This window comes from Camelina sativa, chromosome 12 (genome assembly GCF_000633955.1).
Source record: "Camelina sativa cultivar DH55 chromosome 12, Cs, whole genome shotgun sequence".
Lineage (NCBI taxonomy): Eukaryota > Viridiplantae > Streptophyta > Magnoliopsida > Brassicales > Brassicaceae > Camelina > Camelina sativa.
In genome coordinates this window covers 5,571,021-5,582,906 of record NC_025696.1, presented here as the reverse complement: position 1 = coordinate 5,582,906, position 11,886 = coordinate 5,571,021, and the positions used below count along the sequence as shown (strand labels likewise).

At 36.2% G+C, this 11,886-nt stretch overlaps 2 protein-coding genes and 1 pseudogene across 2 annotated transcripts; all 3 read right to left on the bottom strand.

Annotated features, from left to right (window-relative positions):
* On the bottom strand, positions 1 to 712 carry LOC104730331. Its single transcript, XM_010449491.2, has one exon. The coding sequence runs from the start codon at positions 492 to 494 to the stop codon at positions 291 to 293; it is 204 nt and encodes a 67-aa protein (XP_010447793.1). The 5' UTR covers positions 495 to 712; the 3' UTR covers positions 1 to 290.
* Positions 1,167 to 3,958, bottom strand: LOC104730330 (annotated as a pseudogene).
* On the bottom strand, positions 6,605 to 10,408 carry LOC104730329 (protein SMAX1-LIKE 4). The gene is made up of 3 exons (XM_010449489.2): positions 8,858 to 10,408; positions 8,480 to 8,708; positions 6,605 to 8,385 (listed from the first exon to the last, which is right to left on the bottom strand). Exons 1-3 carry the CDS (start codon positions 10,183 to 10,185, stop codon positions 6,817 to 6,819), a joined length of 3,126 nt encoding a protein of 1,041 aa, XP_010447791.1. The 5' UTR covers positions 10,186 to 10,408; the 3' UTR covers positions 6,605 to 6,816.

The following is an 11,886-nucleotide window of genomic DNA, read 5'->3' as shown; positions in this document are numbered from 1 at the left end:
TTATTGAAAACATGTCCACATTAGAATAACCATCTTTTATCAACCAACAAATCATTTACAATGAACAAAACAAAGTAAACAACTCAATGAAATTAACCAATGTCCACCACCACGATGGGGCGTTTGATTTAGCAAAATCACAAATCTCAGGGGAAAATCAGCAAAAAAACACTCAACATTGAGAGGACCAAACAAATAAATAAAATAGATAATACAATTTCAATGACCCCTCTGTGTGTTTCTTTCTTCATTTTTTCGCCTCTCTCTCTCAAGCTGTATATGTGTTTTGTTCAATAATACAAGACGAGATGACGGTCGCAGGAAGAACAAGAGTACTTGCGTTTGACCTTGAAACAGAGTGGCAAGAAACAGAACAACCACTTCGTCTCTATATCCACCGCCGATACTTTTCCACCGCAGTATGGACACGTCCCCGGTGCTTGTTGCCTACCAAGCTCCGTCTTCTCTTCATGATACACAAATTCCAAACACATTTTTTTTTGCTTCTTTCGTTGTTTACTTCAAATCTTAGACGCTCCTTTATGTCTTATCTTTATAATGTTTCTAGCTACGTTAGCTGAGAAAAATCTAGAAGTGTGGAGAAGAAGAAGAAACGAAAAGGATTTTGTATTACCAAGAAAGGAAATAAAAACTATTTCAAGTGTACTAAGATGTGTTTTCCTCTCACAAGGACTTGGTGTAGGGTTTAGCAATACAACGACAATGAATATTTATAGACGATGGAAAGGGTGATGGCGTGGCATACTCTCCAACGATACATATATTAATATATCTTTTTCAATTTTTTTTTTTAGAGAAAAAGATCTTAGATAGAATCTTTAGAAACCAAGTCTATACGGTGTAGAAACCAAGTTTATAAAGTGTAGAAACTATCTGTGGATGATAGATACATATGTGACTGGTTTCACGATACATAAACCATATAGTTCCAAACCTAAACTAGGAATAGAAGAAACTCTAGGTCGACAAGAAGATGGGAACAAAACCTCAGTCGTTTTAGTGTTTCACTTTCTTAACAGAGAAGTTAATCTATATCTTAGGTTTCATAAGAGTTAAAACTAAAACAGATTCAAGACTAGTCTCATCTCATAACATCAGAATTTAAACAAGTCGATATGGATTCCGAAATCAATTGTTGTAGAAACTATAGTAAAAATGGTTACATAACTTACATCAAAAAAGAAATATCAGTCACATACATTTACAGACCACGTTGTTAACTTGGAAATTGCTTCTCAATACGATAAAGTTTCCGAGACATCTAAAAATAATTGCTAAATTCTACAATACAAGAGCTCTATGGAGAGTGTACCATTAGCTTCACATATCATTATCTTCTGTACAAGTACTTGGCTAGTGGAAAGCTGAGACTTCTCGCAGCCTGTAAACCATATTAGAGGAAACACATCAGCATGGTTTTTGTATTACCCCCTGTTATATGACTCAATAATTGGAAAAAAAGTGTTTTGTTACCTTCAGAGCCAGATCTTCAGAGACCATAGAGCGGTACCTAATAGAACCTTCTAATGGGCAGCTTCCGCTTTTGATCAAAAAGTTAGCATCACAAAGACTTGACACTTGCAGCAGAATATCAGACATCAGGTTGTTATTTTCTTTGTCGTAACCCGTTGGGTCTTCGTCTTCTTCTTCTTCCTCTTCGCCAAATGATGAATCTCCCACAGTGGCAATACACTGGAATATCGCCAATAGTCTTTCCAGTGGAAAGCTCCCAGGCCCTTTCATGACTGCTTCCTGCTCTGCCATTTCCTTTTTTTCCATAGATTTCTCAGAGGCCCTGAGGAGGAGGAACCATTGTGAAGAAAGTATCAGATTTCTTAATACAAATGCATCACAGGAACACACACCACCATTGCTAGACTTGTTATTAAACTCAGAGAATCAAATCATTTTTCTATTAAGCTATATGGCAAAAGAGAAATTAGACACTGTTTTTGACAACTTACTTCCGCTTTCTTTTACGATTATCCATACCCCCAGTGGAGTCAAACATCGATGCGTCTAGCGTTGCTGGATTTCTTGAAGCGAGAAACGCCGCAATAAGAAGAAACTTTGCTGAAGTAGACATATGGAAGTCCAATGTTTCAAGTTCTTCACGGTTTTCAGAACTGTAGCTGGCTTTCTGCCTTCTCTCGCCTCTGGTGTCACCATCATGAGGGTGACTCGAGACCCTGAACATCTCATTTAAACAGAGAGCAATAAGCGGTTTAAGGTGGCTATACAGCCTTCTCTTCATATCTTCATTGGGTGAAATTCCTAAATCATCAAGTGGTTCACAATACTTTCTGAACAATGATGAGAAGGTAGTAGACAGTTCCTCAACTCTCCTGGTGACCCTACAGAATGGTTTCAACACAACACTGTTTGAAACCAAAAAATACATCAGTAAACAATATAAGTAAAGGATAGAGAAAGCTAAGTAGGGAGGCAAGGTTGCACTATCGCCTTACTCGAGGAATGCAGAGTACAATTTCCGGTTAGCTTGATTTCTCAAGAAAATTTGACGAAGATCCTCCTCAGAGTACTCAGGAAAATAAAGAGGTAGAGGGTCTGTGTATCCCATGTTTGAGTAATACACATCTGGTGGCAATCCGCTGATAAGTATTATACCAAGTTGAGGCATTTTCAAAACATTATACAAACTGAAAAGAAACTGCAGAATCATAGAGCCTTTATCCCAGTCTCTGATAAGATCCACATTATCAAATATTAAGTACACCATCTTCCCCATGGGTTTCCCATTCGAATTATCTGGTCTTGAAGTTCCAGAACCAGACTCAAGAGACTCTATCACATTACCAAGGGCTTCACGAAGCAAGTTGACAAATCGGATGGCTTGTCACAACGTTTAGCACTAGAATACCCATTTGAAGAACACTTCCTATGAAGCAACAACTGATTCAGAATCGACTCAAACAAGATACGAGGACTGTAACATGTACGACAGCTTGAATAAACAAAAGGGCGACTGAGATGCCTGAGAACCTGAAGAACAACACTGGTTTTTCCAGTAGAAGCACTTCCATAGATCATTACTGGAAGAGTAGGGCAATCCAACGGACCCATAAGACGAATAAGGTCTAAAATCTGAGAGCGTCTGCCAGGGAAGTTAGATAGAACTGCATCCACCGTGATTGATTCATCCCCAAAAGTAAGATCATCAACGGTTGGTGGGAGGAGGGATTCATTAGGTTCTGGATTCTCAACAGTTACAGAAGATGACGACCTGGTGCTTCTTCGAGTGGCTTTCGAACTCTCCTCTCTCGTCATGTTTTTAAAACCTGTGTCCAAAAAGTTAGAACGAAACTAAACATTGGTAGGTGATACACTAAGAACAGTTACACAAATGTGAGTGATACCATCTCAATGTGATACAATTAAGCATCAAAAAAATGTGAGTGATACCATCTCAATGTGATACAAAATGATAATTCAAACTCATTCAAGCTCCAAGACTACATACAAGAATCAAGTTCAGAATTGAAATTGAAAACCCAATTACATTATATGGCTATATCAAATCAACTTCATAGCATAGCAAAAAAAATGCATAATGATCTCACTTCAACCAATTCTGTAAAAGATAAACCAAAGCATAATAAACATTATAAATACCCAATTCTGGATTGCAAACCCTAAAGTACGAACCTTTCTCTCAATATAACAAAGAATAGGAGCAGAAGAGGAGGATAAGAACAAGTGAGGACATAAATGGATAATGTGATACTAACCAGCGATGTAAAAAGACGAACTTTGGTTGGATTCTTTTAATAGAAACCCCGAAACTGGTGAACCCAAAAAGCTCTTTCTCAAACTGGTGAACCCCGAGAGAGAGTGTGGAGACCGTTGCTTCGTAATAATTAGGTCAGAAGAGATACACAGCAAAATCAACGACCCAAGGAGAGAGAGCAAGATGGGAGATACACAGTTCGATTACCCGACATCGTTTAACGGATCAAGATACAAGTCAAAAACGACACCGTTTAGCGATGTAAGTTCCGATCTAAAACGACACCGTTTAGCGATGTAAGTTCCGATCTTAAACGACATCGCGCGATTTAAGTTCCAATCTTAAACGACACCGTTTAGCGATGTAAGTTCCAATCTAAAACGACACCGTTTGACCTTAGTAATTATTTTTAACTTGGGAGACATAAATTCTTCAAGAGAATGAATATAGAATAAGATATATAAATTAATGACTATCAAACATACAATCATAAAACTTGCAAAACATAAATTTTACGCAAAGATAGTCAACAGAGCAAAAAATTTTCATCTGGTAAGAAATTACCAACCACATTCTTTCCTCTTTATTTCTTTTAATGAAAACGCAACACAATATACTTCTTTGAGCCATATATTGCTGCTAATCTTCTTTGAGTTGGGTCCTTTGAGATAACAACTTAAATTCATAGTAAACATATGTTTATGTCAAACTTGTTTTTACTTGCATGGAACAAAGTAACAGTAGCATGAGAAAATGTTGATAGTAACGAGACTCATTGCATTTTTCCTGGTCAATGCGTAAGTTTATTCACAACATCAAACTGAATAGCTCAATTACCTTCTGATCTTGTGATGTGTATTCGAACAAATTAATGTGGGTCTAATAAACAAGAACAAGTGTATTAATAGCTCCTTGATGTATATATACTCGCGTTGTTCATGACATGAAAGTAGCAAAAAAAAACAAACAAGAAGACACTAATTACATTCGAGGAATGGAGAGGCAAAACGATACCTCATTTTTGCCTGAACTTAAAATGACTTGAACTATCTTCTTAGCAATGTATGTGGTGGTGTCACATCAATTCTGGCAAAAATAACGAAGAGTATAATTTACAGAAATTGTAGACAATATATTTCCATTTACTGAGTATGATTTACGAAATACGGTTTTGATAAATTTCATTTATAAGATAAAAGTTTTATTATAATAAAAAGAAAGTGGGATTCGGTTTAGAGATAGGAAAAAGTATATAGTTTGAACAGTTCAATTATAATATAACTCGTAGTAGTGTCGTAGGACAATAGAGAGCTTTTTTCTAAACTATAATATCTTCAACTTCTTTACATTGTATAATGACATTATATAAAAGAGTCCACTAATTGGGATACACATATTTTGTTATTTGTAAAGAATTTTAAAAACGGGAGAAAGTTGCCATTTCCGCCGTCTGATACCAATATTGTCACTTAAGTATTATAACACCTTTTGGTCAAAATAATTTAAATGAAACTTTTGAGTTTCTTCAATTAACAATAAGATTAGATACACAAAAAGTTGGGGTTGGGTTGTAGTGGACAGGAATATGTGCCTCCATGTTTAATGAAAATTGAAACCTAGTAACTTTTATAAAAATGATATAAGTCCATTATTTCATTTTTATAATATCTATAGTCACACTAATTCTCAAACTAAATTCTCGATGATCATATATATTTCTGTAGAGTTAAACAGTATTAATCTCAACCAAATTAATAGTTTGTACAGTATTTAACTATATTTTATTCATTAATATATATGATCAATCTATATCACTGAATTCACTAAAAAGTTCAAATACTTCACATGCTGATACTACAACACTACACAGTCTACACTAGTCTCTGTTTTTTTTACGTACAACACTACAATAGTCCTTTTTTTTTATTGTTGCCCCACTACAATCTTACCAGTTACCACATAGATAGATGTAAAGGGAGTGCTCATGTCTGAAGCTGTGATAGTGCAACGCATGAAAGGTCTACAAGCCCTATAAAACTAAAACTAATTTTAATTAGTTGAAATGCTAATCATTGATATGACAATTGGTTTGCCTAACACATACATACTTAATAATGATTTTATAGGTATATATTATCCATTAGTATATGCCAGTAACAATTAGTATTGGAGGATTACATGGGCATGCAAATGCAAAGGTGTCTTAGTGTCATAATTACTAGATATATGTAGACATACGAATATTGGGCCAACACTGTCTTGAGCCACTCTTTGGCATAATGACCTTTCCACTACAAAATGACAAATGATATATTTAGTTCACATGATCAAAAGCTTATTAATCCGTTCAAATAACTTTAAATGTAATTTTTTACTCAAAATAATCAGTTGAATTGCTATTAAAGATTTGTTTTTCTTGTTACATTATCTAAATGTGACAAAATATTGTAGACCAAAAATCAGAAAGAAAAAAGAAGAAGAAGAAGTTCGTAAAACATGTAATAACCAGTCTAAAAATTGATCTATAACATCGATCATGACAGTAATCACTGAAGTAACACCATTCATTTTCTAATACTACAAAGATTACCGTTGAAGCTAATGCAACCATATGATAAGAAACTATGTTTTGGGGAAAGATCATAGTTCTAATACTAATCAGTCTAATCTCTGATTTAAAAGTCTGCATCAAACTAAAGAAGATAATCTAAAGAAGAAAAGAATATTGTTGCTCACATTAGATCGAAGATTTATAAGAATTTATGTAAAACTAATAAATCTATACCAAAAGATAATGGAATGAAAAGGTGATAACACTATTCCTAAAAAAAGCAATACAAAAAGCACATTCTATCATGAAGCGAGGCAACTTATGTTTACACAAAGAACAATGCGGTCAAGTTCCACTTTTCTTGGGTCATAATTAATTTCTTCTTTCCTCTTCTTGAAAAGCAAAAATATAATAATAACAAAACAAGTGATTTATATATATGATTCTAATAGAAATTTAAAAAAAAAAAAAGAGAGAGAGAAATAAAAAGCCGAAGCTAATCAACAAAGGAAACTTGGATTCTCTTGGGTAGACAAGTACCCATGAATCCTTCTTCTTCCTCCTCGTATACCTCCTCCCCTTGGTCAATCATATCTATACCCCCCAAACATAGGTTAATTACACTTATGCCCTCTTTCCCGCCGTTTTTGACCGTTACTAAACCCGTTTGAAAAACCTCTTTCACCCATTCCTCAAACAAACCGTTTGCAAAAAACCCACACCCTTTGTAAAACCTCTCTATCAGCTCCGCATCGACTGTAAACCCGAACCTCTCTTCTCGTTGCCCTAGGATCTCCTCGCACGAATCTTTGATCTTTGTCACAAAGAACTTAGTTATATCTTCGTTTGACAAAACTGTGAAATCAAACCGGTTTTGGATCGAGTCTAGAAAACGTTCTTCAAACTCGCTTGAGATTTGAGTGGCCGGTTTAGCTTCTTCTTCTTCTTCTTCTTCTTCTTCTTCTTCTTCATCTGCGTCAACTCTTAAGTTGAGGTCTAGAGCATTGGATTCGAACTTCAACTGTCTTGAGAACTCTTTCTTCATGTTGCTTATATCGCAAGCAACATTGCTTTCCTCATCCTCTTCTTCGATTCTCGGATTCTTCTTCTTCTTAATCACCGTCGGTGCAGCATCAGATTCAGGTTTCCTCTTGTGATTGACCAAACCTGAACTCGATTTGTTACACTTCAACACCATTGGTATGACAAAATGTTTATTCTCTACATATTCATCATCTTCTCTTGTCAAAAGAAAGATGAGTTGACTCTTCTTTCCATGAAACCCATCCAAATCTGAAGACCTTCCAGCCTCAAATCGATCTACGAGGAGCTTCATGAATTGAGCATCGGCTAAATCAACTCGTTCTATCAAAACAAGAACCTTTCCCCCCTCCTTTAAAGCGTTCTCGAGCTCCCCACACGCTTCACTTGCCTTGGATGTTCTCAAATTGATCTTCAGCATATTTTCGAGTGAACCGAAGAGAGAAGTTGTCATTGTGATAGCCAATCTTCTTTTAGCAGTCACGTCGTTCCCCGAAACTAGGATCCAAGTATCTCTCCTCTTACTCCTCTTAACAGATTCTTCCATGGCTTCAACGATTGATGGAAGAACTTCCTTTTGCCATGGAATGTTCTCATGAAGCTTTTCGGATAATTTACTCATTCTGATCGCTTTCTCTGGTTCTTCTTCATCCGAGTTCTCTGAATCAGATGGAAATGGAGAATGACCAAGTGCAAGAGTGATCTTGGTTTCTACACCTTCACCATTGTTAGTACTCTTAAATCCATCCAAACTTAATTCATCGTTTCTCTTTAGACCTTCTTGATGGTTACTTCCGAAACTAAACTCAATAGTACATGAGTTCTGTCGTCTGAATTTAGCAACTGAACTAGATGCACGTGAGTTTTGCTTCAGACCTGAGTCCACAAAAGAACCTTGTAAAACAGAGCGGCTCTGTTCCGCCTTCCAACCGTAGCCTTGAGTATTCATACCGGGTTTCTTGTGGTGAAGAGTTTGACAAAACCGGTTCCATTTCTTCCTTAGTCCATTCAATTCATCCTGAAACTTTAACCCACAAAAAGAACAAACGGTTTAAGTAACCGCAGAAACATTGATAACAAAACAAAGACCATTCATTTATCAAATTAAAAAAATGTACCTTTTGGTTAATGTTGTTGCTGTCTCCGTGAGGTTGCAGCCAAGGCGGTAAAATTTTATGCTGAGCTGATATAAAAGCCTTTGCTTCTTTTTCATAGTTAAAAGCACATTCTCCGCAGAAGTTGAGTTTATCTTCTTCCTCTTCTTCTCGTGTTGCTTCTTCTTCTTCTTCCTTAACTCTAAATGGCTTCATCTCCATCACTTGAGAAGCCATCTCAGAACTGTGACCACTGAAACATTACGTAAAAGACAAAAAAAAACATTAAGAAACTTAGTATTTATGACGAGTACTTAAGTTTGTGACTAATGTTTTTTCTTTCTTTAAAAAAAACAAATGTGATTAATGAATTGAAAATAATTAAAAGAAGAGGAGACAAACCTGGAAGCATGGAGGGTTAGTGACAGTCCTCCTGAAGGAATAGAAACAGCTTGAAGAGCCCATTGAACATCAAGTGGAGGTTGCTTCATCTGACATCTCATGTATGTTTGGTAAGAAGCTGTCCCCAAAAGCCAAACTTTAGCTCCTGAGTTGCTATAATCATAAACCAATCTCCCTATCTCTTCCACTAGATGATCAGCCGCGCTGTAATTCGAAGAAGTTGTGCTGTTACCGCCGCTCCATACAGCCCAATCCAGATCTCCAAGACAAACAATGACACCTTTACCACCCCAAGATGTGAAAGAATCAATTTTTCTCTTCAGTTCCCTAACTTGTCCCTCTATATCCTCCTTCTTCATGAAATTCAAACCAACTTGAGAAAACTGAAACTTGATGAAATGGGTTTGTTTCAAGTCATCTGGAACTTCTCCTCTCTCGATTCTTCCCATGAGTTTTGCAACCACTCCTTCTGTAAGAGACACAGAGTCTCCAACTATGACAGTGTTCCTCTTCTTGTTGTTCTTCTTTCCTAGAAGCACTTCGATGACCGGGTTTGCGTCTTCTCTTACAGGAAAAGCTTGATCTGGAGTAAAGGTCTTTCCTTTAGGGAAATGGAAGAAAGGGTTTTGCTCAAAGGAGTGATGATGATTGGACAAATGCGCATGCCAGATTTTGCTAGGGTTAGGGCTTAAAGTCCCTCCTCCTTGATTGTTTTCACTAGAAGAAGGAGAGCAAGGGGAAGAGAAGACACCAACAGAGGAAGAAGAGCCGTAGAAAACAGGGGAAACAACAGAGGAGTCATCCTCTATGTTACTCTTCACGGAAACACTAGACAAACCAGCTTCTCTCATCACTCTACTCACACTAGGATCATCAAGAATCGACACAACGAGCTGCTCGAGCTCGACTTTAACCGCCAAGAACGGCTGGTTCTGCTGGCTCTGCTGCTGCTCCACACACCCTCTCCGCTGATGCGCCTGTGCTCTCTTCAGAGCCGCGACGAGTGCGTTGGAGAGCGAAGGCTGGGTCTGAAACAGAGGGTTGGGGTTCGTGGGAAGCCTGTTGAGAGCAACGTTGAAACAGAGCTCGAGAGCTCGACAATGGAGAGAAGGGTGAGCCATTTGGCGACCGAGGGCTGTGAAAGGATTTGACTTGAGACATGCCCTTCGGAAAAGATTGGATCTTGAAGAAGTTAAAAGTGTTGAAGCGACGTGAAGAGGAGTGACCTGAGAATGGCCTCTCCTTCTTGCTAAGGTTAGAGATTGCTTCAAAACTGAAGCAGCCTCTGGTGTTAGTGTCTGGTGCACGGTATAAGCCCCTGTACGCATCACAAAACCACCCACCTTAAAACCAAAACCCCTCTGAAGAATCTATCTCTCTTTGCTATGAAATTGAAATTTAATTTTCTCTCTACCCAGGACGTGACAAAAGGTTAAGACTTTGAAGCTTCTGAAACTTAGAAAGGAAGAAAAAAGTAACAGAGGAAACAAACTTAGTTGATATAAAGATATGTTTAGTGTGAGAGAAGTATCGAAGAGATGAGGATAGAGCAAGTTATGAATTTATATTGTTGGGTTGGTTTCATACTTTCGATGTTGTTTATACTTTTTAGTATAAATTAAAAATCATTTTTTATTTTTTTAATGGTTTGTTGTTTTATAATAAATAATATTCTCCTTTTGCTTTCGTCTTTTGAATAGTAAGGCAGCTTTCTGAAGCTTTTTTGAATTTCCCACTTCCTTCAAGCTTCGTTTCCCTCCACAGGTTCATCAAGTTAAAATGTGTTTCGAACTATATTATATTTCATCTTTATACACATATACATATGATATGTATTGAGGAAGGCCGGCTTAATAATAGCCTATGTTGCATGGAAACGAAAACGGATACGCAGAAACGAAACGTTTCGGAAACGGGACGGGTTTTTTTCAAAAATTAAGTAATAGAAACGTGTAGGAAACGTATATATATATATATATATATATATATATATATATATATCNCATATTTAAAAAATCTGAAACAACACAAATTCAAAACATAAATATTAAATAGTTTAATTAAAAGTAAAACTGTAAAAAAAACGTTCAAAATCAAATTTTTTGACCAGCATCGCCATATATTTAGGGATTTTAACTTTTAAGCTACTAATTATATTATATATTTTTATCATTATATGTATCATGAATTCTTATAATTTTAATTTATTTATTTATTAAATTTTGAAATTATAAAAAAGAGTTTCCGTCGTGTTTCCAAAACAGAAACGGAGTTTCCATCGTGTTTCCAAACAGATATTTTTAGGAATCGTGTTTCTGTGACTTGTATCCGAGTTTCCACGAGTTTCTGTTTCCGAAACGTTTCGGAAACGGGAAACACACCTCAAAAAGAGTTTCCATGCAACATAGATAATAGCTGAGGCCCGGTTCAATTTTTTTAATGTTTCGTTATAATTTTTAATTTATACAATTATACCATAGACATTGAAATAACTGTATGATATAATTTAGGGCACTCTAAAAGTTTTTTTTGCTTCCGTTTATCAAAATATAATAATTTTGGCTTTACCACAAAACAGTTGATATTAACATCGTAGTACTTATCTTGAACTATGTCACTGATTGTTTTCTCGTATTTGTTTTTATTTCCCAAAACTTAGGCATGACGCCGGTTTAATTCTTTTTTGTTTCAACAATATCCACATTTATTTGCTTTCTTGACGAAGTTGGCGACTTATATATCTTCTCAAAATTTTCCATCAAGTATCTGATATTTGTAGTGATAATGGGAAAAGGATGTATATGAAGATTTGAAACCAGTGTCCTTCAAACTTAGCTCTAGTAAATTTCATACGAAAGATAGATATTAGGGATATTATATATCACCACACTCAATTCTCGTCATCTATACATAGTTTGAATTATCTAAGATTTAGATAGGTTTCTTTTTACATAGCCGCAAAATGTCCAATATACATTTGAGCTTATCTATAGAAGACATTTTGCTCCTCTGGACATAGCAGCGAAATG